This window comes from Ictidomys tridecemlineatus, chromosome 2 (genome assembly GCF_052094955.1).
Source record: "Ictidomys tridecemlineatus isolate mIctTri1 chromosome 2, mIctTri1.hap1, whole genome shotgun sequence".
Taxonomy (NCBI): Eukaryota; Metazoa; Chordata; class Mammalia; order Rodentia; family Sciuridae; genus Ictidomys; species Ictidomys tridecemlineatus.
This window is the reverse complement of record NC_135478.1, coordinates 7,604,888-7,630,910: the sequence shown is the minus strand read 5'-3', so window position 1 is coordinate 7,630,910 and position 26,023 is coordinate 7,604,888. Positions and strand designations below refer to the sequence as shown.

Sequence of the window (26,023 nt, the reverse complement as noted above, 5' to 3'; positions counted from 1 at the left end):
TTCTTTTGGACAACAAATATACATGTCTAATAGTAAAGATGAATATCCATCAATTGTTGGAAGTGAAACAAATATAGTCCACCCTCATATCATATAAAATTCTTTAGTGTGATATAGAGAAAGGCAGGACCTTTTAAGGATTGTTGTAATAATAAACTGACACATTAAATGATGTTGCTCCCTCCAGTTAAAGTCTGTGTTTGTGTTAAAGCATCTGTTGTAAAGGATGTACTTCAAAGACAGGATCAAATCCATCTGTTGATGTAATCAAGACATTTCGGGGGCCATATGTATTGTGTTGTAAACTACTTAAATGAGCTTACTCTTTTGTGTAAAGGACTTTTTAGTGACCTTCCCATAAAAGCCCTAGGTTGGGTGAATATCCATGTATTGACACTTCCACTCAGTGTTTGTCCTCTGCAGTTCCCAGGATCACACCACTTTGAGAGATGACACTAAACCCTTAAGTACAATCACTTCAGAGAAAAGCCACATACTAGTCACCCTTTAGAAAAACAAAAACTTTATATTTATTTTTCAGTTCTCGGCGGACACAACATCTTTGTTGGTATGTGGTGCTGAGGATCGAACCCGGGTCGCACGCATGCCAGGCGAGCGCACCACCGCTTGAGCCACATCCCCAGCCCCAGAACAAAAACTTTTTGATGGTGTTCTCCACAGTTCCTCTAATCCAGGTATAAACTTGTAGTAGTACTCTGGAATAGATTGAAAAGTTAATAATTGCTATCACATTATATAAAATGTTAAAGGGGAAGAGAGAAAAATTGTGCAAAAGAAGAGAAAAGACAGAAAAGAATAATATAAACCAAGGTAAAAAAAGAAGAAAAAGATGAATGGGGGACAAAATTTGAGGTAGTAGCTGGTAATGTAAGAGGAAAAGAGGAGCTAAGAGGAGTGAGTGTATGGATTGATTCCACTCAATGCTTTAAAACATAGAAAAATACAATTAAATAGGTCAGGGACAAAATATTGAATATGAAGGTAACAACTATCAAATAAAAATGGATAATATAGGTATGGTCAAAGTTGATGTTAGACCTGTTTATAGTAAACTATGCGAAGGAGAAGGTAATTCATATTGAGTTTTATTGTTCTGGACTTCATCAGGATTTGGGCCATTAGAAGATGTCCATTACTCTTCAGCTTTTTATCCCCCAAAGGTGCCAGGGCACAGGAGCCACTCCCGTGGTTGCTATGGACCCCTCATCAGCCAGTTCACAGTTTTCCTTTGTCAGTCCAGGGGCCTGAGGCTGGATGCTCAGAGGGTGCTGTTCTGCCCTGCTGACTCTTTCTACTGGGTGCAGGAGTATAGGATACAGGAATCAGGGCTGTTGCCCTCCTCAGGGCCCTCTTCAAGTTGGCATAGAACCTGGTGGCTGTCTGCAAGCTCAGGACCTGTGGTTGTGGGCTCTCCATGGTAGTCTGTGGTGTAGAAGTGTCCCTGCCCTGACCAATGCAGATCACCTGGGCTGTGGCCTGTGCCTGCAAATCTTGGGTGTAGTGCCCTTCTGCTGCCTGGGACTGAGTCAGCTGCCTGTCAAGGACAACTACCAGGAGTTGTGCATCTCAGGCATCTACTCCCATCTCTTCCCAAGCTGCTGCAGAGGTCATGTGAAGCTCTGGGTTAGGTTAGCAGTTCCTGGGAGTGACCAGATCTCAGATCCCCACTCTGCTATCCACAGGGAGGGGGAGGGATTTGCAGCAACTTTCATCTAGTAGCCATTCCTCTACAAATTCCTTCCAGACAGATGATTGAGACGTTCCACTGCAGAGGTTCTCTCTCTGGTTTTATTTGTTGCTATCTGAAGGTGGGGAGAAGCTATGTTGACTTAATTCCTTCTAGGAATGTTGACCAGCTGTGATTTCCACAAAATGACTTCCATGCCCAGCATGGCCTTCAGCTCACAATTTGGGTTAGACTGCTGTCCTCCACTGCTTCTGCCATGCTTTGATTTGGTCTGGTTTTCTTTCTGCCCCTGTTAAGGAGGTGAGTTTATGTGCTGTTCCTCTTTCTTTCTCTCTCTATTGCCCCTCTCCCCTTATGGGTTTGGGTTAAGCAACTCTGTCCTTGTTTTCTTCTCCAGTAACCAAACTTCAAGTGTCTCCAAACCTCAGACTGTCCAGTATTGACTCTTAGAGCATTGACTCTGTCCTCCACATTTCTGGTCAGCTGTTTTTTCTCTGCCTCCTTTCTGGATTGTGGAAGGGTCAGGGTTCATAACCTACCTCTGCTTTATAGTGAGATTTAATAGGTTGATAGAAATAAGCCTATATTAAATGAAAAATTTAAGATTTTTTTCTTATAATTTCATTATGATTTACTCATTGACAGGTAAGTGTAGTGTGTACCGACACACATTTGTAGATAGTAATGTTGTGTGCTATTTTAGTCAGGTGTTTTGCTGCTGTGACTGAAAGACCTGACAGGTACAACTGTACAGGAGGAAAGTTATTCAAGGGCTCATGGTTTCAGAGGTCTCAGTTCACAGAATCCTGGCACCATTCCTTGGGGTTCAAGGTGAGGCTGAACATCATAGTAGAAGAGGGAGGGAAGCAGCTCATGTGATGATCAGAAAGCAGAGAGAGATATCTCCATTTTCCAGATACAAATATACACCCCAAAGCCACACCCCCAGTGCCCCACCTCCTCCAACCACACCCCACCTGCCTTACCACTCAATTAATCACATCAGGTGATTAATTCACTGATTGGGTTAAGGCTCTGGTAACACAATCATTTGTTCTCTAAACCTTCTTGCATTGTCTCACACATGAGCTTTTGAGGGACACATTACATCTAAACCAGAACATATGATTTTTGGAATCTAAGTGTATATATCAAAATTTAAAATCTATCAAGATTAATAATATGAGTCATATATTAAATGATTTTAAAAAGATAAATTATATTTGACTGAACACTTTTATCCACAAAGAAGAGAAAATGGAAAACCCAAGAATGATGAAAAACCCTGGGACAAATGGCACATGACAAGCTACCAACTTTAACCTAGAGTTCAGATAGGGCAGTCCTAGCTCTTACAGAGAGTTCACAAGCATTCTAAATGCAGTTTTGTACCACTGTTGTGGAATAAAGCGAGGTATATTTGACTCTTCTTATTTTATCTTAATGAGAATGGCTTTCCTTAAAGGGTATGGACATTTTTTTTTCTGTATTTTCTTCTTTAAAGAATAGAATATATTACAGAGCCATCATGGACTTGTTATCTCTCCTGCTTTTAGTCTACTACTGTTGCTCAGTTGATTGTCTCTAAAGGGGGTGTGTATAGGAAATAAATGTCACAGAAACCAGTAATGCAAGAGTTCTAAGAAGACTGGGCTTGTCACAACTGAGAAGTAATGCTGAAGTTGTATGGGCTTCAGGTGTGAATACTTGTGAATGTGTGAATTAAAATACAAACAGAGTTGTAAGTGCTTGCTTTTTCATGTCTTTCAGCCAACCCTGTTTACGTTTCCCAAAAGGTGTCCAAACAATATAGAAGAACAAAATCTTACTTGTGGGTCAGAATCTTTCCTCTGGGCTCACAGGTGTTCTGGAAATGCAGCCTTTTCTCTTTGGATGATTCCTGTCCCTGTGTGTGGTTATGGTGCTTGGGAACTGCTCATCATTTGTCTGTTACCTACCCCACACAGCCATGCACTTTTCCTCTCCAACCTGTCCTTGGTTGATTGCTGAGGGCCATTGCCAAGTAGGAATGACGCATCATGAGAAATTTCCTTGCCAGTATACACCATGTTAAATGGACTTGCCTTGGAAATCCGCTGTGACCTTGCATGTGTGTTTGAGAAAGGTGACCCTGCTCAAGGACCAGGGTGGATCCAGGTTTAAGGTGTATCCTGCAGGTTTGAGGAAATATCCCACTCCTTGGGTTTAGGGCTTTCCCAAAGACAATGGGGGTTTAGGGAAGTTCCTGGTTGAAGGTTATTCCTGCTGGGAGTAGGGCGTTCCTGCTGCCTGAGTTCCCATTGAGTTCTCCTGGAATTCAGAAAGTTTTTGGGATGTGAATTGTGCGGGCAGAACTTGAATTTCCCCAGAACTTGTTTGTGTAGAGGCCGGTGTGAGTTCCGGAATAAAGAATTGCTGTTTGAATCTACAAAGTGTGGTGGCTCGTGATCTTGTGCCCAGCCAAGACATTGGCAGTTGACTTCTATATCTCATCCTCTGTAAGGGGGGTCCAGCGGAACGTCGGAGGGAGAGACCACACAAGAGACATACTCCGTGCAATTGGCAAAAGGGGGGACTCTGCTCACTCAAGAAGCGAGAGCAGCCCAGAGCCCAGAGCAAAGGTCAAGCGGAGCTTAAGTACACTTTTTGGAGAGGGCAGTGGGCTTTGCATACATCAGAACAAATCATCATGAGGCGCGGGGAAATTGAACAACAACTCTGAGACGTGATTGGCAAATTCATTGGTGGGAACAGCTCAGGCAGGGGTGATTGGTCATTCCTAAGCGGGGTACACATTCAAACTGATTGGTTCGGGCCCTGTGACAAACTGCACAGGGCCCTAGGCTAAATGGCTAGTAGGGTGTTGTCTTAACTATCTCAGGAATCTGGGTGTAACAGAGGAACTCAATAATACCTAATCTTTTACATTTTAATTCAAGCCTTCCAGCTTAGAAACTTTACCCTTTCACCTCCACAGTTCCAAAGATGACTGTAGACATCAACATTCACAGTGGGCTCATCTCCATAGTGGGCTTCCTGAAATTAATCTTTCTCTTTTTGAATGGAAACACTATTTTTGATGGTTCAGGGCTACAAAAAGCAGAAATAAGACAAATATAAGACAACAGAGTGTAAAATTGCAGCAGAAAGATGAATACTCTTACCCTCATCCTCTTTCTCAGCACTGTTTCAACCTCCTCATGGTCCTTCTCTTGGACAGCCATATCCTCTTTACTCTAACCCCTTGCCCATGTACCAGTGAACTGAGGCCCGCTTGGCCTACATCAGGTTAAAATTGTGACCTGGGTGAGCCAGTTTATTTTCCCATTCCCCTCACAACCTTTTATATGTAATTTTGTATAGCAATGAGGGTGTCCCTTCATTTCCATGCAATTTCCCTTTTCTCTCCCTTTCTCTCCTATCTCATGTCTCTGTTTAATGTTAATCTTTTCTTCCTGCTCTTCCTCCCTGCAGGGCTGGGGATGTGGATCAAGGGGTTGCGCGCTTGCCTAGCATGCATGGGGCCCAGGCTCGATCCTCAGCACCACATACAAACAAAGATGTTGTGTCCTCCGAGAACTAAAAAATAAATATTAAAATTCTCTCTCACTCTTTCTTAAAAAAAAAAAAAAAAGAAAGAAAAAGAAAAAAAAGCCTGGTATTAACGCATTTGATGAGCATGATGTTCCCAGGCCTCAGGGAACCCGTGTGACAGGCTCTAACCTTAGCCCCGCCTCTAGGCATTTCCCGGGGTCTCCATCGGCAACCAGGACCCATCTTAGACCCAACCTCTGGAATATTAAAAGCCACGACCCTTGATCTGGTCTCACCTGAGTCCACTCAGCCGGCCTAGCCTGGTCCCTCTCCAGCCTCGTCCACGGTTCTGGTTCTCTTACCTACAACCCCAGGGAAAATTAGCACGTTCCCTGCGCTGATGGACTGAGCCCGGTGCTCCGCGCCACGCCCAGCAACCGAAGCCCCGCCCCTTCGCAGAACGTTTCTCAGAATGGGGAGGGGGGTAGCGGGAGGCAGAAGAGCGAGTCTGCGCAGGCGCGAGGTAGCTCGTTGCGTGCTTGAGGCCGCCATGACACTTTCCGCTGCAGCCCGCGTGTGAGATATATTCTTGCCTCAGTGCGCAACTTATCCGTCTCCGCCCGGCGCCATCCAGGTATGGTCCTCGGGAGGCGGAAGGCTGGCTTCCTCTCTTCCGCCGCCGCATCCTATTCGTTCAGCCCCGCGGGAGGCGGAAGGCTGGCTTCGGGCCCCCTTCAGCCGCGCGGCCCAGAGTCCCTTCGGCTCCGCCGGCGCCGCGCTTATCCCGGTGACCGCAGCGGGGACTCCGGGCTGCGCCAGCGGCGGGCGCGTCTCCTGCAGGCGGGAGCTGGGGAGCCCCGCGGCCTCTCCCTGCCGAGAGCAGAGGCCTCGCCTGCGTCGGGGTCCGGGTCCGGAGCCTGTGCGGGTCCGCTGGTCTGCACACACCCGGCGTGGGGTGAGCTCGGCCCGCTGCCCCTGGGCCTCGCGCACTGCCCAGCGCGGGTCTGAGAGTCCCCCGGGACCTGGGGCCTGTTTGACGCATTGCATTCAGATACACAAGAGGGAGCTGATTTTAAAATACTGTTAACCCGCCTCCTGGGCAAGTGCATTTCATCCTTAATAAAGTGATGCATTTTAGCCTGGCGCGGTGGTGTACGCCTGTAATCCCAGCTACTCGGGGCTGAGGTAGAACCTGATCCCAAGTTCAAGGGCAGCCTGAGCAATATAGCCAGGCCCTATCTCTACACAAAAATTCAGAAGGACCAGGGGTGTACTTCAGTGGTAGAGTGCCCCTGGCAATCCCTAGTACTGCAAAATGCAGGGAGAGGGGGAAAAAAAAAAAAAGCTTGGTCACTTATTTATAGATTTTTTAAATTTTGCACAGAAAATGTGCCAGTTTAAATTTTTTTCTCCTAAAACTTTGTGTTTTCCATTTTTTTGTTTCTAATTCACTTGCCAGGACTCCCAGCTGAATGGAGATTAGCATATAATTTAAATTCTTGCCTTGTTCCTGATTTCAGAGAAAATTAATCAGTATTTCACTATTAAATAGAATGTTTGCATTTATTAACGTGTAAAATCTAATTCTTTCTAATGGCCTAAGTTATTCTTAGCAATGTACACTGAAATAGATTAGTCATTGCTTTGTGTCTAAGAGAATATATCAAATAACCTTTCTATGAACACTGTGAATTTCATTAATCAGTGATTCAATTTTTGTTTATTCTTGTGGTGCTGGGATTGAATCCAAGGCCTCAACGCTAGTAAGGCACCTTACCACTGAGTCCCAGTGATTCAGTTTTATTCTTTTTTTTTTTTTTCTTTTTTTAGTGATTCAGTTTTTAAGCATCCGTCTTTCCTAGGATGAAATGAACTTAAATTGTGATTTATACTTATTGTTCATTTTTCAACTTTAACCAATACTTTTGTATTACTTGTACTTTGTATGTGATCTGGCATATTTTTTAGTTGTACCCTTCTGGTGTTGGAAGTAGATAATTATCTTCCCTCTGTACACTGGAATTATGAATTTCCTACTTATTTTGTGAAACTTTCTGTAAAACAATTTACAACTTTTGTTTCCTTGTGCATGTTTTAAATATGATTGTTTTAATGACTGTGTACAATGAAATTTTCTTCTTCCTCCTCCCCCTCTTCTACCACTACCATCACCACCCACCACCACCACCACCACCTCCACTACTTCTTCCTTTTCCTCTTTCTCATCTCTTCTAGATTCTACCTCTTGTAGTTCCTGTTACCTCCCAGCAGTCCATTCAAACTCTTAATCCATAAAATGGATTAAACCACTGATGAAGCCAGACCCCTCATAATTCAATCGCTTCCCCCAAGCCCAAACTCTGAACACTGCAGCACTGGAGACCAAGCCTTCCACACACGAGGCTTTGAAAGACATCCCAGATTCAAACCATAACAAATAGGTTGATTCTCTTTCTCAGAAATTAGGTTTTGTGGAGCCCATTGGGTGGGTTTGGGATGACAGCAGTGTTCAGGGCTTTGTAGTAATGCCTATTATCCTGTAAAATGGTAAACAAGTAAAAATGTTGGTCAAGGAGCCCCAAGTAGCCTAGTGTTTAAGTAAATTAGTGTTTTCTTAGATATGAGTCAGGGAATATATATTCTTAGGGTTGAAGGCACCATTTGATACATTTTATGCTTTTTGTTATGGGGAAATGGACAGTTACATGTTCTTAAGACCTGAGTTAATTTACTAATAAAATGTTACTATTAACCTCTTTTGTATCATTGACAAGGGTAAGAGTGTTGTTTTGTATCTCTAGGGGAGAAAGGATTGTTCTAGTTTCACACAAGTTCTTTTTATATTTACTTAGGAGTCATGGTATGTGTTTTGAGTTGTCACTGGTAATGGATGTGGTACAATATCCAGGCTCATGAGTATGGGAATTCTCTGGAGGTTTGTATTCCCATGTCAGGTTCTGTCTTACCTATAACTTCTCAATGTCTTACTTTTCTTTATGAAGGTGACATGGAGGAAGAAAGAATAAATGTTGGGTTACAGAAAAGTATGATGCAGGTAAGTAAAAGGTATAATGCTCTAAAAGAATATTTCTATTTTATTTGATATCCTGCTGCTATTTTAGAGCACAGGTTAGCAATCTGCTTCCTTTTTTTGGATCACATTGTAAGTATTTTAGGTTTTGAAGGTCATAGAATTTCTATTACAAGGAAATTGTCATTTTCATACAAAAAATATTCATAGAGGAACATAATCAAATGTTTTATTGTATTGCAATAAAACTTTATTTACATAAGTAGGTGATAGGCTAGAGTAAGTGCATGTGCTATAGTTTGGTGAGCCCAGGCCACAATAGTATGAAACAGAGCCAGCTGTGGGCCTGACTTGAAAGATGTGCAGGCTCTTGGTCCTCTCAGGATTGTGGGGGGGGGGGGGGGGAGGAAAAGTTCCCATTTATTCTCTATTTTTTCATTCATTAAAACCTCATCAAGATTTAAACCTGAGTTTGATGTTGTGCTCAGTGCCTTAATAGGAATAAAGTAGCAGGTGAAGTTATTCTTGAATAAGGAAGAATTTCTTAATAAGGAATAATATGATATTGTCCAATATGTGGTCTTGGTTCCATATCCTGGCATAGAGTTTCTAAAACCCTTCAAATGTCTGGAGTGATAAGAGTAGCTTTGTATGATGACTGGTGACCAGGACAGATAGCCTCAGGATGACTAATGGTCCAGAAGAACTAAGGTATGCTTGACTCCTCAGCCCTATTCACTAACCTTGAAGTTGAGAGATCCTGAAGGTTAAATTGATTATTTAAATTGCTAATTTAAATAGCCATGCTTTTAGTAATTCCTCTGTGAGAACCCAAAAAGAATGAATTTAGGGAGCTTCTGTATAGCTGAATATGTAGAGATTCCTGGTACGAGGCACCCCAATTGGCATGGAAGTTCTGCAGCTTTTCCTACCCTGCTATGCCATATATATTTCTTTATCTGTATAGTTCTCTGTATTTATAACAAACTATAAGCCCAAGGAAGTGTTTGCTTAGATTCTGTAAGCCATCCCAGCATATTAGCCAACTCAAGGAGGGTATAGTGGGGACCCTGAGATGTAGCCATTTGGTCAGAAGTATAAATGACAATGTACTAGTTGTTATGTTGCTTGAAGTATGGGGAAGTTTTGTGGGACTGAGCCCTCAACCTGTGGGATGAAGCTGTCCATGTAGATAGTGTAAGAATGTTATTGAATAACAGGAAACCTAGCTCTTGTCTGTTGGAGAACTGCTTGATGTGTGTGGAAAATTACCCACATACTTAATATCCAGTGTTCTATGGAGGTTCGAAGGAAAATAACTTTGATTTTTTTTTTTTCTTATTTCATTACTGTCAACTGCAAAGAGACTAATGTAGTATTTTAGAAGTATTTTGGCTTTTAGACAGGATTTGTTCAGTTACTAAGTATGTGTGAGTAGAAAGGTATGCTGACGGAGTCCTGCCATAGACTTGGGGAGTCCACAGAATCTTCTGAACCTCCCCTGAATTGATTCTCAGGTCTCCAGTGCTGTCAGCCTCACGCATCATCTCGCACACAGTGGAGGAATTGTACCTTTCTGAACAGAGTTTGTGGCATCTTTTAGGACTTGGTGACCTTTGAGGATGTGGCTGTGGACTTTACCCAGCAGGAGTGGGCTTTGCTGGATCTTGCTCAGAGGAGACTCTACAGAGATGTGATGCTGGAAACCTTCCAGAACCTGGTCTCACTAGGTAAGATTGGCAATGTTGGTTCATGTAGTGGTTTAGAAAACAATTTTATCTACTTGTTGACCTTGTTCCAGGATCCGTGCTGAGGAGTGGGAGTACTTGGTAAATAAGACAAACGTGGACACTGACCACAGGGTGCTAACGATCTGGAGGCTTCTTCATGAAAATGAACACGGGCATATTAAACTTGTTTTTTCTTTTTTTTTTTTTTTTTTGTGGTTGAAAGACTTGAGGCTTATTAAGTGTTGAATGTGTGGGCATTGAGGGGCTTCTCTGGGGCACAGGGAGAGTTTGTGATTTGAGACCTTTGAAGATTCTACTGCTGTGAATGCCCTTTACCTAGAGACCACCAGGAGTACACCTGTAAGTTAAATAAGCGGGGTTTATTTTGCAGTCATGGGAGACCATACCCATGGGGAGTTGAGGGGTGTCTTAGTAAGAGGGCATTTGAAAGTACCTATTTGCGAATTTGTGCTTTTTGGATGATTTAGAGATGAGTCTATGGGGTAGATTATATTGCTTTCTTAGGCTCTCTATGAACAAGTATCATAAACTGGTGGGTAAAAAGTATAGAAATTTTTCTTTCATGTTTCTGGCATCTGGGAGTGTGAAACCAGGTGTCAGCAGAGCTATATTCTTTCTAAAGGCTCTACTGAAAAAGTCCCTTCCTGTCTCTTTCTAGCTTCTGGTGGTTGCTGGCAGTCCTTTTTGTTTATAGATGTATCACTCCAGTCTCTGCCTCCACCATTACCTTCCCTGTTTACCTGTGTCTAATCTCTGTCCATATAAGGATATCAGTCATTGGATTTAGGGTCCATCTTAATCCAGAATAACCTCATCTTAACTTTACTATATTGACAAGGACCTTGTTTCCATATAAGGCAACATTCTGAATATGAGTGAACATTTTCAAAATAGTCTTTAAAAAAATGTATGTGTGTACGTACATTTGTATGTACATTTGTACGTATGCACATATGTATGTATGTATGTATGTATGTGCGTGTTTATGTGGTACTGAGAATTTAACCCAGGGGCTCTCTGCCACTGAGTGAAATCCCTAGCTCTTTTTTATTTTGTGAAAAGGTCTTGCTAAGTTGCCCAAGTTGGTTTGAAATTTGGGATCTTCCTGCCTCAGCTTCCTGAATAGCTGGCATTATAGGTGTGCACCACCATGCCCCAGAGTAACAGGCTTTAATTTTTAGAGCAGTTTCAGTTTCTAAGCAAAATTAACTGGAAGGTAGAGAGATTTCTAACAACTACTGTCCTCACAACACAGACAGCCCCTTTCTCTATGAACATCTTACACCAGAATGGTCCATGTTTAATTTACAAAGGATGAATGTACATTGACACATCTTCATCATTACCTAGAGTCCATAGCCTATATTAAGGTTCATTTGTGGTGTTGTACATTGTATGGCTTTGGGCAAATGTACAATGATATGTACCATCATAGTAATACATACAGTCGTTTTATTCCCCTAAAAATTTTCTGTGTTCTCACTTTTTAATCCCTTACTCTGTCTTAACCCTTTGGCAGCCACTGGTCTTTATATTATCTGCATATTTTTTATCTTTTGTGGAATGTCATAAAGTTGGAATTTTATAATAGTAGCTTGTTCAGATTGGCCTATTTCACTTGGTAATGTTTCGTTCATGTCGTTTTATGATTTTTCTTTAACTGTTGAATAATATTTTGTAGTATAAATGTGCCACAGTTTATTTATCATCTCGTTTACTAAAGGGCATCTTGGATGCTTTTAGGTTTTGACAAGTATGAATTATGCTCTCATAAACGTGTAGCCTTTTGTGTGCAGTTTTGACTCCTTGGATGAATGCCAAGGGACACATTTTAATTGCTGGATCATATGGTAAGAAGAGTGTTTTTTTTTATTATTTATTTTTTGATGGACACAATATCTTTATTTATTTCTTTTTATGTGGTGCCAAATATTGAACCCAGTGTCTTACATGTGCTAGGCAAGCGCTAGCCCCAGCCCCATGGTAAGCGTATTTTTAATTTTATAAGAAACCACCAGATTGTCTTCGAAAGTAGCTGTACCATTTTGCATTCAAATGAATGAGAGTTCCTGTTTCTCTACATTTTTGCCAATATTTGGTATTGTCAATTTTCTGGATTTTGGCTGTTCAATAAGGCGTGTACAGGTGTGTCACTGTTTTGTTTTTCCTGGGTGATTTTTGGATGTGGAGCATACTTTTACTTTTTTACTTGCCATTTGTCTGTATTTGTTTAAGTGTTTATTTATGTCTTTGGCTATATTTTTATGGTATTTTTTTGTTCTCATTATTGATCTTTAAGATTTCTTTGTATAACGCAGTGAAAGAAATGATTAAGTGCGAAGAGACAGCCTTCAGGATGAGAGAAAATCTTTTCCACCTACTTATCTGACAGGGGATTAACATCCAGAATATACAAGGAACAAAAAAATTCAACAGCAGAACAAAACAAACAAACAAACAAAAAACCCAAAGCAAACAAAAACCAAATAACCTAGTCAAGAGATGGGCAAAAGGGACTAAACAGATTTTTCAAAAGAAGAAATGTGGGCTGGGATTGTGGTTCAGCGGTAGAGAGCTTGCTTATCATGTGCGAGGCCCTGGTTTGGCTCCTCAGCACCACATAAAAATAAATAAATAAAATAAATATATTTTAAAAAAGATTATTTGTTAAAAAAAAAAGAAGAAATGCAAATTGTTGATTTATTGTATTTCTTCTTCTGTGAAGTGTGTATTTAATTCCTTAGCCCATTTATTGATTGGGTTATTTGTTTTTTTGGTGTCAAGTTTTTTAGTTCTTTATATATTGTAGAGATTAATGCTTTATTGGAGTTGCATGTGGTAAAGATTTTCTCCCAATCTGTAGGCTCTCTCTTCACGTTATTAATTTTTCCTTTGAGACAAGAAGCTTTTAAATTTGAATCCATCCCATTTATTGATTATTTTGACTTTTCTTCTTGCATTTTAGGAGTCTTGTTAAGGAAGTTAGATCCTAATCCAATGTGGTGAATATTTGGGCCTATTTTTTTCTTCTATTAGGCATAGGGTTCTAGTGTCTAAGTTGTTTATCTACTTTGAGTTGATTTTTTGCGCAGGATGAGAGATAGAGGTTTAATTTCATTTTGCTACATATGGATTTCCAGTGTTTGCCGTACCATTTGTTGAATAGGCTATCTTTTCTCCAGTGATTATTTTTGGCATTCTTGTCTAGCAGGAAATAACTGTACTTATGTAGGTTTGTCTCTGTGTCCTCTATTCTGTATCATTGGTTGATACAAGTCTATTTTGGTGCCAAAATAGACTTGTATCAATCTGCTGTTTTTTGTTACTATAGCTGTGTAGTATAGCTTAAGATCTGGTATTGTGATGCCACCTGCTTCACTTTTCTTGCTAATGATTGCTTTAGCTATTCTGAGTCTCTTATTTTTCCAAAGAAATTTCATGATTGCTTTTTCTATTTCTATGAAGAATGTCATTGGGATTTTAATAGGTATTGCATTGAATCTGAATAATGCTTTTGGTAGTAAGGCCATTTTGACAATATTAATTCTGCCTGTCTAGGAGCATGGGAGATCTTTTCATCTGCTGGAATTTTCTTCAATTTCTTTTCTTTCTTTTTTTTTTTTTTTTTAAATATTTATTTATTTTAGTTTTCTGTGGACACAACATCCTTGTTGGTATGTGGTGCTGAGGATCGAACCCGGGCCGCACGCATGCCAGGCGAGCGCGCTACCGCTTGAGCCACATCCCCAGCCCTTCTTCAATTTCTTTCTTTAGTGTTCTATGGTTTTCATGGTAGAGGTCTTTTTGTTAGATTGATTCCCAGTTTTTTTGGGGGGACTATTGTGAATAGGTTAGTTTTCCTAATTTCTCTTTCAGTGGATTCATTGATGATGTATAGGAATGTGTGTGACTTATGTGTGTTGATTTTAAGATAATTCTTTTTTGAGAGAGAGAGAGAGAGGGGGACAAAGAGAGAGAGAGAATTTTAATATTTATATATTTTTTCTTAGTTCTCGGCGGACACAACATCTTCGTTTGTATGTGGTGCTGAGGATCGAACCCCGGCCGCACGCATGCCAGGCGAGCGCGCTACGGCTTGAACCACATCCCCAGCCCGTGTGTTGATTTTATATCCTGCTGCTTTTCTGAATTCACTTATTCTAGAATTTTTCTAGTAAATTTCTTTGATCTTCTAGATATAGAATCATGTCATCAAGAAATAGTATAGTTCTTCTTTATCTATTTGTATTTTAAATTTATTTCTTTTATCTAATTGCTCTGGCTAGAGTTTCAAGGATGATGTTGAATAGAAGTGGTGAAAGAGGACATCCTTGTCTTGCTCCAGTTTTTATTCGGAATGCTTTCAATTTTTCTGCATTTAGAATGATGCTGGCCTCGGGTTTAGCGTATATAGCTTTTACAATGTTGACATATGTTCCTACTATCTCTAGTTTTTCTAGTGTTTTGAGCATGAAAATGTGCTGTATTTTGTCGAATGCTTTTTCTGCATCTATTGAGATGATCATATGATTCTTGTTGTTAAGTATATTAATATAATGAATTACATTTATTGATTTCTGTATATGGAAAAAACCTTGCATCTCTCAGATGAATCTCACTTGATCGTGGTGCACTATCTCTTAAATATGTTTTTGTATGTGACCTGCCAGAATTTTATTGAGAACTTTTGCATCTATGTTCATCAGGGATATTGGTCTGAAGTTTTCTTCCTTGATGTGTCTTTGTCTGGTTTTGGTATCAGGGTGATATTGGCCTCATAGAATGAGTTTGGAAGGGTTCCCTCCTTATCTATTTCATGGAATACTTTGAAGAGTATTAATATTCATTCTTCTTTGAAAGTCTTGTAGAACTCAGTTGAGAGTCCATCTGGTCTTGGCTTTTCTTGGTTAGTAGGCTTTTGATGGTGTTTTCAATTTTATTACTTGAAATTGATCTATTTAAAGCATGTATGACCTCATCATTCAGTTTGGGTAGGTCACATATCGTTAGAAGTTTGTTGATATCTTTAATATCTTCTATTTTATTAGATTATAAATTCTCAAAATAGTTTGTAATTATCTTCTGTATTTCAGATGTTTCCATTGTGATATTTCCTTCTTCATCTTGTATTTTAGTAATTTGGAGTTTTCTCTTTGTTAGCATGGCCAGGGGTTTATCTATTTTATTTATTTTTTCAAAGAACCAACTTTATGTTTTGTCAGTTTTTCCAATTGTTTCAATTTTATTAATTTCAGCTCTGATTTTAATTATTTCCTGTCTTCTACTGCTTTAAGTGTTGATTCGTTTTTCTTTTCCTAGGGCCTAGAGATGTAGTGTTAGGTGATTTATTTGTTGACTTTTTATTCTTTTAATGAATGCGCTCAATGCAGTAAACTTTTTTCTGAGTACTGTCTTCATAGTGTTACAGAGATTTTGATATGATTATCAGTGTTCTCATTAATCTCTAAGAATTTTTTATTTCATTCTTGATTTCTTCTACTTTACATCATCATTCAATTGTGTATTATTTAGTCTCCATTTGTTACCTCCATTTTTATTTTATTGTTGATTTCTAATTTCATTCCATGTGGTCTCATAGAATGCAAGATATTATCTCTGTTTTTTTGTATTTACTGAGATTAGCTTTGTGGCATAAGCTGTTGTCTGTTTCAGAGAAGGAGCCATATGCTGCTGAGAAGAAAGTATATTTGCTTGTTGATGGATGAAATATTCTATATATCTTTGTTAAGTCTAAAATATCGATTGTGTTATTTAGCTCTCTAGTTTCCTTATTTAGTTTTTGTTTTGGAAGATCTGTCCCATAGTGAGAGAGGTATGTTAAGGTCACCTAGTATTACTGAATTGTGGTCTATTTGACTCTTGAAATTGAGAAGCATTTGTATGATGTACATAGATGCTCCATTGTTTGCTTTACATGTGCGAGGTCCTGATTCGATCCCCAGAACCACATTAAAAATAAATAAACAAAAAAGGTATTGTGTGCAACTAAGAAATAAATATATATATATTTTAAAAAAGCATTCTTTGTGTAAAGAACAGGAAAACAGTTTCTTATCAGATAAATCTCTGTGAAACAGTCTCTTACCAGAGAAATTTCTTGCAATTGTCTTCTTTTAGGCATAGCTTATCTTTTCTTTCTCTAGATATTATCTTTCACAGAGCAGGGATTTTAATTTTAATGGGGTGTATTGTATCAATCTCTTTCTTATTGATCATACCTTTGATATAGTATCAAAAAAGTCATAGCCAAATCCAAAGTCGTCTAGATTTTCTTCTTCTATCTTGTACAATTTGTTTAGTTTTACGTTTTACATTTAGATCTATGATCCATTTAAAATTAACGTTTGTGAAGGGCATAGATTCATTATTTTATGTGGGTATGTCCAGTGTTCTAACAGCATTTGTGGAAAAGGCTATCTTTTCTCTATTGTGTTGCTGTCAATTCTTTGTCAAAGGTCAGTTGACTACATAGTTCTTGCTTGGTCTGTAGGGATTTGATACTAGTATCTTTCCAGAGACCTACATCTGTGGATGGTCAAAATCTCTTAATTAAAATTCCCTGGTATACAGCCTAAGCTCTCATATACGATACATCATCTCTTGATTATGTTTAGTGCCTGACAAAATGTAAGTGCTATGTAATTGAAACTGGAGTTTGAAATGAAACCAGATTCTCCACTCTGCTGGTCTGTAGGTCCTCATAAGTTACATGCCTCTGCAGCCCAGAGAGCCCATTTTAGTATTGCAACTAATCACAGCAGTGAAATGCCTGTCTGGTCAGCTCCATGGGTCAGAGCTGGCAGAACCTGACTCTTCTTCAGTATTACTGAGCAGGGTGTTGTAGCTCTCAATGGGAGACCTCAGCAGCTGGATGCCATTGTTTTTTTTTTTTTCCAGATTTGAAGAGAAATTCACAGACCACAGAAGGCAAGAGTGAAAGTGTAGTATTTCTATAACCGAAAAGAAAAGAAGCAGAACTCTCTGGGTTTGAGAGGGGAACCTGAGAGTAGGTTTCCACTTAAGTGTACTAGTCTAGGGATTTAAGTAGCTACTGGATGAGGCATTCATCAGTATCTGTGCTAATCAGGTCTTGGAAAGATACTAAGGGTGTTGGTCAGTATCTATGCTAATCATGTTTCAAAAATGTGCCAGTGCTATTGGTCAACACCTATGCTAAACAAGTATTGGAAAAGTGCCAAGGCTCTTGGTTTGGTCTGTGACATTCTGATTAGTTAGGCCTTGAGACTGTAGTCTTCACTCAGGTTGGCTCTACCTCCTTTTTCCTGCCACCCAGGACAAAGAAGTTGTTTGGAATGTTTGGAATGTTTTCTATAGGTTAGTTTTATGAAATAGCCTCTTCATTTAAAGTCAGTCTCTCTCTCTCTGTCTCTCTCTCTCTCTTTTTGGTGTGAGGGAGTGCATTTTCTTAACTGTCTGCCTGTTTTATTGTCTGTCCTATCTTATTCATAATTACTTTTGTACTGTATTGATTTGGACATAAGCACAAAAAAATACATGTTTAATACAGACATAAGTTTTTCCTATTGTATTTTTTATCCATGGTTGCTTGAATTCACAGATATAGAGGGCCAACTTACGTAGATCTGTATCTGTGCTCTCTACTCTGTTTCATTGATATATTTGGACATGACTTTTGGTGAAACCGTGTTCAACCTGATAAAATAAAGGTATTGTGTCCAACAACAACCAGAAGAATATTAAAAATAAATAAAAAATATTCTGGCTGTGCCAGATCAGCTTATAATAATATTGAGGTTCCACTGTGAATTTAGGTCAATCTTTCATTTTTTTTTTTTAATAATTTTTTACACCTTTATTTTATTTATTTTTATGTGGTGCTGGGGATCAATCTCAGCACCTTGCACATGCTAGGCAAGTGCTCTACCACTGAACTACAATCCCAGCTCAGATCAATGTTTTTTTTTTTTCTGTGCTGGGAATTGAACACCTAGTGGCACTTTACCAAGAGCTACATCTCCAATCCTTTAAAATTTTGTTTTTCTTTGCTTTGAAACAGGATCTTGCTAAGTTGCTGAGGTTGACCTTGACTTCATGATCCTTCAGCCTCCCAATCCCACCCTGGGATTATAGGCTTTTGTCACAATGTCTGATTCAGATCAGTTCTTCACATTAGAGGCTGCCTTTCCCCCCACATCTCAGCTTTTTCTTTTGCCTTCTCTATTTTTGTTTTCTTTCTTCTTTCCTCTCCCTCCTTCCTTTTCTTTTGTTTTTCTTCAATGGATTTGACATTTTGTTTCAGTTAAACTCATCCTTCTCTGTCTTTAGAGTATCAGAAGACCAAAGTTTGACCCAATCTTATGGAACGATATTTGTGATTCTTTATTGCTTTCCCTCATGATATTCCTTTCCTCCTGTGCAGGGTACCCACTACTCACACCCAATCTGATCTCCCAGTGGGAACAAGAGGAGGAGCTGCAGACAGTGAAATCAGATCTTATCCAGGGCATCTGTATGGAGCAGCACCAGGAAGGCAAGAATCCCTGGGAGAAACTGGCCTGGGAGGAGACAAAAATAAAATAGAAATAAAGCAAAAGTTTGTTTTGTCTGAGGAGGCACATTACTCACAGATGCCTCAGAGGACTATTTTGACTGTTTATCTGTCCTCTCATACTTTCCTTGTTCTTGCCAAAGATCTCCATATTTGGTTTTTGCAGTTGGTATGTGTATTTATCCTTTCTGTTTTCCTCTCCTAATAATTTTTAAAAAATTATTAATGGAAATTTTTAGTATTTTCTATACTACTATGAAATATCAAGTTAACAGAAAAATTTTTAACATAAACGTTGGTTTTTAAAAAAATTATTTATTTATTTATTTGTTCTAATTTGATATACATGATAGCAGAATGCATTTTGATTCCTATGAAGCCCAATTTTTTATGTCTCTGGTCCTAATAATTTCTACTGGTCGTGTTACCATCACTTTTATTCTTCATAGAACTATTTTTTTATTTTTCAGCTCTTGGGAAATCAGGAGTGCTTTACCACTGAGCTATATCCCATACCCTTTTAAATTTTGAGACTGAGTCTAAGTTGTTGAGGCTGTGCTTGAATTTGTGAACCTCCTCCTCAGCCTCCCAAGTAGCTGGGATTACAAGCATGTGTTACCATACTATGGTAATGTTACCATAGTATGGTTTCATGGAAATATTTTTTAGTAAACTGTTTCACTTTTGACCCTTGTGCCTATTAATAATGAAGTTCTGAAACAGCTGCACTGCTTAAAGTCCTTTGCTCATAGGTAACTTTATTTTGTTTTATTTTTTTGTTTCAGGTTTTGAGTCTCTACTTAATACTAAGGAATTAGTTCGTCTTCAAGATAACAACGGAGAAAAAATATCGATTGAACAGAAAATAGTGAGATTCAAAAGAAATGGTTCCTGCTCCTCTATTATACATGAAAACCAGGAATGTATAAAGGCCTTCAGTTGTTCCTCCATTTTCAGAGCACATATGAAAATTCATAGTGAAAAGGCAAACTATGAATGTAAGGAATGTGGGAAAACTTTCAGTAGTTCTTCCCACCTCACAGAACACAAAAGAATTCACAGTGGAGATAAGCCCTATGAATGTAAGGAATGTGGGGAGGCCTTTAGTTGTTCCTCATCATTCTCCAAACACAAAAGAATTCATAGTGGAGATAAGCCATATGAATGTAAGGAATGTGGGAAGGCCTTTAAATCTTCCTCTCATCTTATAAGACATACAAGAATTCACACAGGAGAGAAGCCTTATGAATGTAAAGAGTGTGGGAAGGCCTTTAGTGAATCCTCAAAACTAACTGTACATGTGAGGACACACACCGGAGAGAAACCCTATAAATGTAAGTTATGTGGGAAAGCCTACTATTGCCCCTACTCCTTAAGTGTCCATTTGAGAAAACACACTGGAGAGAAACCTTATGAATGTCTGGAATGTGGAAAAGCCTTTTGTCTTCCCACTTTCCTGAACACACATGTGAAAAATCAAAGTAGAGAGAAACCCTATGAATGTAAGGAATGTGGGAAGGCCTTCAGTTGTCCTTCATCCTTTAAAGCACATGTGAGAGATCACAATGGTAAGGTGCAATATGAATGTAAGGAGTGTGGGAAGGCCTATAGTCATTCCTCATCCCTCACTGAACACCTAAGAACTCACACTGGAGAAAAGCCATATGAGTGTGAGGAATGTGGGAAAGCCTTCATTAGTTCTTCCTCTCTTACAGTACATAGAAGAACTCACACTGGAGAAAAACCTTATGAATGTAAAAAATGTGGGAAAGCCTTTATTCGTTTTTCAGGTCTTAGTAGTCACATGAGAATCCACACTGAGGATAAACCCTATGAATGTAAGGAATGTGGGAAGGCATTTCGACATTCTTCATCCCTTACCATACATGCAAGAATGCACACTGGAGAAAAACCCTTTGAATGTCTGGAGTGTGGAAGAGCTTTCAGTTCTCCCTCATCCTTTGGGAGACATGTGAAAAACCATACAGGAGATAAACCATATGAATGTAAGGAATGTGGGAAAGCCTTCATTAGTTCTTCCTATCTTACAGTGCATAGAAGAACTCACACTGGAGAGAAACCTTATGAATGTAAAAAATGTGGGAAAGCCTTTATTTGTTTCTCAGCTCTTAGTATCCACATGAGAATCCACACTGAGGAAAAACCCTATGAATGTAAGGAATGTGGGAAGGCATTTCGACATTCTTCATCCCTTACTATACATGGAAGAATGCACACTGGAGAAAAACCCTTTGAATGTCTGGAATGTGAAAGAGCTTTCAGTTCTGCCTCATCCTTTGGGATACATGTGAGAAGCCATACTGGAGAGAAACCATATGAATGTAAGCAATGTGGGAAAGCCTTCATTTGTTCTTCCTATCTTAGAGTACATAGAAGAACTCACACTGGAGAGAAACCTTATGAATGTAAAAAATGTGGGAAAGCCTTTATTTGTTTTTCAGGTCTTAGTAGCCACATGAGAATCCACACTGAGGAAAAACCCTATGAATGTAAGGAATGTGGGAAGGCATTTCGACATTATTCATCCCTTACTATACATTCAAGAATGCACACTGGAGAAAAACCCTTTGAATGTCTTGAGTGTGGAAGAGCTTTCAGTTCTTCCTCATCCTTTGGGATACATGTGAGAAGCCATACTGGAGAAAAACCATATTAATGTACAGAATGTGGGAAAGCCTTTGTTTGTCCAGCCTACTTTCGAAGTCATTTGAACGTTCACACAAGGGACAACATATAAATGTAAGGAGTAAGGGTATCTCTGCAAGACTTTTTCTGAACTAATGGAATTTGTGAAGTCTCATACTGTGGAGGCAGTATAAATGTGAGAAAGTAGGAGATTATCACTTATTCTTTTGAATAGTTGAGGACAACTGACAGAAACTCTGTGTTTGTAAGGTATATGGTAAAACCTTTTGATTTTGAACATAACTTGTGCTGCAGTCTGGCTGGGCTGTGCAAAGTAGCTGGGGCGACAAGCAACTTGTGAAAGTTGAAACAGCGGGAGCCACTGTATTCACACCAGCAGAGGTATATATACCCAACTAAATACAGACAGTTTATCTCAATTAACATCATCCAGTTACATCAAGCAGTCATTAAGGAATCCTCACCATCTTAATAATTAGACACAGCTTAACTCAATTAACATCATCTAGATTCAGCAGTCAGTCATTAAGGAATCCTCATTCTCTTAATAGCTCGCTGGTGTTACTTTTTAAACCACTCCTCCTGGCTAAGTGTCAGGCGTGATCTAGACTTGGCTGTTGCTCTCAACACTTGTATGAGAAAATTCAAAATTTGAGCTAGAAAAGGAGATCAGTGCCTCATTAAAGTGGACTTCTAGATTGTCATTGATTTCCAATGTTTTCTAATAGGAAGATTTAAGGCTATATGTTTTCCTTTTCAGCTTTTATGACATACTTTCGAGTATGAGGTTAGTTTCTTTAGCTGAGATGTAACAGTTATTTCCATTACAAAGTCTTTTGGACTCTTGGGAGATTGTGTGTGTACGTGTGTGTATGCTTCTCCATGAGACAGCTTCTGGCTATGTTGTCCAGGCTTTTAACTCCTGGACAACTGCCTTAGCCTCCTAAGTTTGGGAGTGCAGGCAAATATCATTGAGTCTGGCTCAAGTGCATTCTTTTTTTTTTTTTTTTGGCAGGCAGGAAAATTCTTTTTTTTTATTTTTTTAATTGTTGTTTATGTTTGAACTCACAGCATGGGCACCTCCTCCTCCTCCTTCTTCTTCTTCTTCGCCTTCATCTTTTTCTTCGTCTAGATATTGAAAGTTGCCTACCCAATAATTCCCCCTTTCCCTTTAAAGTAAGAGTACAAACTGTTTTTGAGAATAGCAAAAGCCATTCATGTGTAAAAAAATTTTTAGTAGAAATTATTTAGTACAAAGGCCTTGAAAGAGTATAGTCTTATCTGATTGCTGTTTTGTGTTTTATTCTTTGTGTTTGTTCATGACTGGAATCTTTTTTAATTTAAAATTTTTTAAGTTGTTGATGGATCTTTATCTTATTTATTTATATGTGGTGCTGAGAATCGAACCCAGTGCCTCATACACGCTAGGTAAGCACTCACTGAGCCACAACCCCAGCCCTCATGGCTGGAATTTTGATCTAATGTTTTAAGTTAGTAAAGTGTGTTATGTTAATTTGGATATAGCTGAGGACTACATTTCCCTTAATCACTTCTAATCCTAGGTGATAGTTTTCTAAAATAACTTTGCAAGAAGTTTGAAAGGCTTTAGGGAGGAGCTACAATTGCCTGCTTATTAGGACCACGATATAGGTAGACAGATGAGTAGGGACCTTGTGGGCCCCAGTTTTCAGCTCATTTTTCTGAGTATTTAACGCGCTGATCCATACTTGCTCAAAACTGAATGTTAGGTGCTTGACCTCAGTCTCCTCAGGGGCTGCACCTCCACAAACATCTCCATTAATTCCTATATCCTGGCCAAACACAACTTAGATTTCTCTGGCAAGCTCTGGTGTTGCCATTTTGGCATTTTTGCTTCTCATTGCACTTCCTCTGGCACTTTCACTGCCCTGTTATAGTAGACCAGTTTGCAGAAGGATTGTCATCAAGCTCACAGTCCAGTCTCATCCTTCACTCTGCTTATGGGATTGATGTCTATACAAGCCTACCGTGGTCCCAAAAGTGAGTAGAGCTGTGGCTAATGAAGTTATCCTGTTGGTAATTGAGGCAAGCCTCAGATAGGTGTCATTCTATTTTGGTAGAGGAGGATTTATATTTGATATCTTCAGACAGGGAAGATTTTACTGCCTTTATGTGAGAAGAGGAATGCTATGAGCTGTTTCAGGTACATTTTGCTACCTCTTCCTTTTTTTTAAAACATATTTTAAGGGGTAGTGTTGTGGCTCAGTGGTAGAGCATTTGCCTAGTATGTATGAGGAACTGTGTTCGATTCTCAGCATGGCATATAAACAAATGAATAAAATGAAGGTCTATTATCACCTATTTTTTAAAAAAATTATACTTTTATCTCTTAAAAGCATAACTATAGCATTTCCCTTAATCACTTTTTACTGTTTATCAAGGTATACATACACTAATGTGCAAGCTGTGTACAGCTTGATGTAATTCCACATAGATGTATACATCCTGGTGGACACATTTCCAGGATTCCAGGAAGTTCATTCATGTCTTTCTCAATAATCTCTCCACAGACGAAATTGGATTTTGACTCTATTACGCTTGATTTGGTGTGCTTTTTCTCACTTTTCAAATAAATGTTAAAACTACAACATGACTGTGACATGTTTGGCTTCTTTTACTCAACATAATGTCTAGTTTGTCAGTTGTTTGCTCTTATTTCTCTTGGTATATGCTATATGTGGGGAATGCAATTACTGAATGATAGGGTAGACTTCAGTGTAGTTTTGGTAGATACTTTAGATTTTCAAAAATGTTGGTTCCACCAGTAAGTCCCCAACAGTGCATGTGAGTGTTGGCTATTCCGCATCCTGTGCCCACACTTTCTAACTTTAGCTCTTCAGCAGAGTGTGTGGTGGTATGATTTTTTTTGTTTGTTTCTTGTTGTTGAAATATGCATTTTCCTGATATTGAGTACTTTTTGGTACTTTTGAGTACTTTTTTCTTTCGAAGTGTTTCTTTGCTCCTAAAACATCCTTGGCTATAACTAAGCTTCAATTTGGATCCTGAGGCTAAAAGATGTGAATTTGTTTGTCTCCATGTCTTGGCTATGCATCCTTTTGCATTGTCTTTTCTTCTAGCTGGGATGTTTTCTTAACAGTAGGCTTCAGAAGTTCTGTGCTGCTTTCTTCCCAAGATAATGCTTCAGGGAGAAGAGTGACATCTTTTTTGAAAAGTTCCAATATAATTATCAAAATGGAATCTTAGGAGGGGAGTGGGGATAGTAGAGTATAGGAAAGGCAACAGATTAGAACAGACACTTGTATGGCAGTATGTAAAAACGTGGATGTGTAACCGATGTGATTCTGCAATCTGTATATGGGGTAAAAATGGGAGTTCATAACCCACTTGAATCTAATGTATGAAATATGATATGTCAAGAACTGTGTAATGTTTTGAACAACTAATAAAAATATGAAAAAATAATGGAATCTGATTAATGGCTTATTTTGTCCCTCATGGCCAGGGGAATGTTAATACTCTGATTTGTTTAGGACCAGCTCCGAGTTTCTCCTTGAGAAACTGAGGTTAGAATTTGTACCCCTAAATCATAGAGCCCTGGCACTTAATGAAGCACATGGAGAGGAGAGAGAGGCAGCTGTGAGTAGGTGGGGGCTCAAAGTAGGGGCAATATTGCACCTTATGCTGACTTTGGGAAATACAAAGTCTGGGAACTTACCCAGTGTTTGTTCCTAGAAATCAGTTTAGAATGTCAGATGCCATATGTCTTAGATTGCTTAAAATTATTCTCTAGTCTTTACAGAACATAAAAATAAGTAGAGATCTGAGTGTTTTTTTATGAAGTATTTGCCTAGACCAAGATACTGAATATATTTTATGTTTTCTTTTGGACCCTTCATTGTTTGACTTCTTGTATTGAGGTCAGTGATCCATTTCAAGTATTTTTTTGTTTGATAGGGTGTGAGGTAGGATGCAGGTGTATTTGTACAGATTTATCCACTAGATCATGTTTTCCCTCTGTTTAGGTAGGCAATCTATGTCTTTTGGTTTGTTTGTGTTTCCTTGCAGCAGCACCATACTATCTTAATTTTTATTACTTTGTAGTATTTTTGGAAGTGTAATAATAAATTCTCAATGTAGAATTTATTAATATTTATAAAAATATTCAGAGTCCATTTTATAGAATAACCTAAGGAAAATTGACATCTTAAGACAGAATTGCATCTTTCAATTGATGCAACAGTCCATTTACCTAGGTTGTCTTTAACTTTTCTGAAGGTGTTTTGTAGTTTAATTGTAGAGGTCTTGAATGCCTTTGTTTAATTTATTTCTAGATACATGGTGCGTTTTGCTTTGTCTATTTTTTTATTTTTAATTTTTGGATTAGTACATACCTGTTTTATTTTTAATTTTTGGATTAGTACATACCTTTTTCTTACATCATTTTTATAGCTTGTGACATAAATTTAACTCAAGTAATTCTCACCGGGTTTCTAAACGTTTTATTTATTTTTTTTGTCTTATTTAATGAATAGAGGTCATGAAAATGAATATCTTTTCCTTGTTCCTGTATGAAAGAGTATTGAACATCTTACCATTAAATATAATGCTACTTTTAAATTTGCATAGATAACTTATCAAATTAAGTGAATTATGTTTTGATCCTGGATTGTCAAATGTTTTTAAAAATCACAAATTGATATTGGATTTTATCCAGTGCCTTTTCTGCATGTATCAGTGTCTTTAAAAAATCCTTAGTTCTGTTAACAAAATGAACTATACAT

The 26,023-nt window shown here is 38.7% G+C and overlaps 1 protein-coding gene and 1 long non-coding RNA gene across 2 annotated transcripts; one reads left to right on the top strand and one right to left on the bottom strand.

Annotated features, from left to right (window-relative positions):
* Positions 1-506: 506 nt before the first annotated feature.
* LOC144369368 (uncharacterized) lies at positions 507-6,272 on the bottom strand. Its single transcript, XR_013428963.1, has 2 exons — positions 5,539-6,272; positions 507-4,798 (listed from the first exon to the last, which is right to left on the bottom strand). It is a non-coding gene; the product is annotated as an uncharacterized LOC144369368 (long non-coding RNA).
* Positions 5,726-24,704, top strand: LOC144369306 (uncharacterized). The gene is made up of 5 exons (XM_078028825.1): positions 5,726-5,876; positions 8,245-8,297; positions 9,877-10,003; positions 18,447-18,557; positions 19,361-24,704. Exons 2-5 carry the CDS (start codon positions 8,250-8,252, stop codon positions 21,250-21,252), a joined length of 2,178 nt encoding a protein of 725 aa, XP_077884951.1. The 5' UTR covers positions 5,726-5,876; positions 8,245-8,249; the 3' UTR covers positions 21,253-24,704.
* Positions 24,705-26,023: the final 1,319 nt, after the last annotated feature.

What these genes read in the sequence shown, in the direction of transcription:
- LOC144369306 (XM_078028825.1), top strand. Translation starts at nt 8,250, where the DNA reads ATGGAGGAAGAAAGAATAAATGTTGGGTTACAGAAAAGTATGATGCAG. An exon ending in TACAGAAAAGTATGATGCAG is followed by an intron (nt 8,298 to 9,876) that starts GTAAGTAAAAGG and finishes GGCATCTTTTAG; the next exon opens with GACTTGGTGACCTTTGAGGA. An exon ending in CCAGAACCTGGTCTCACTAG is followed by an intron (nt 10,004 to 18,446) that starts GTAAGATTGGCA and finishes CCTCCTGTGCAG; the next exon opens with GGTACCCACTACTCACACCC.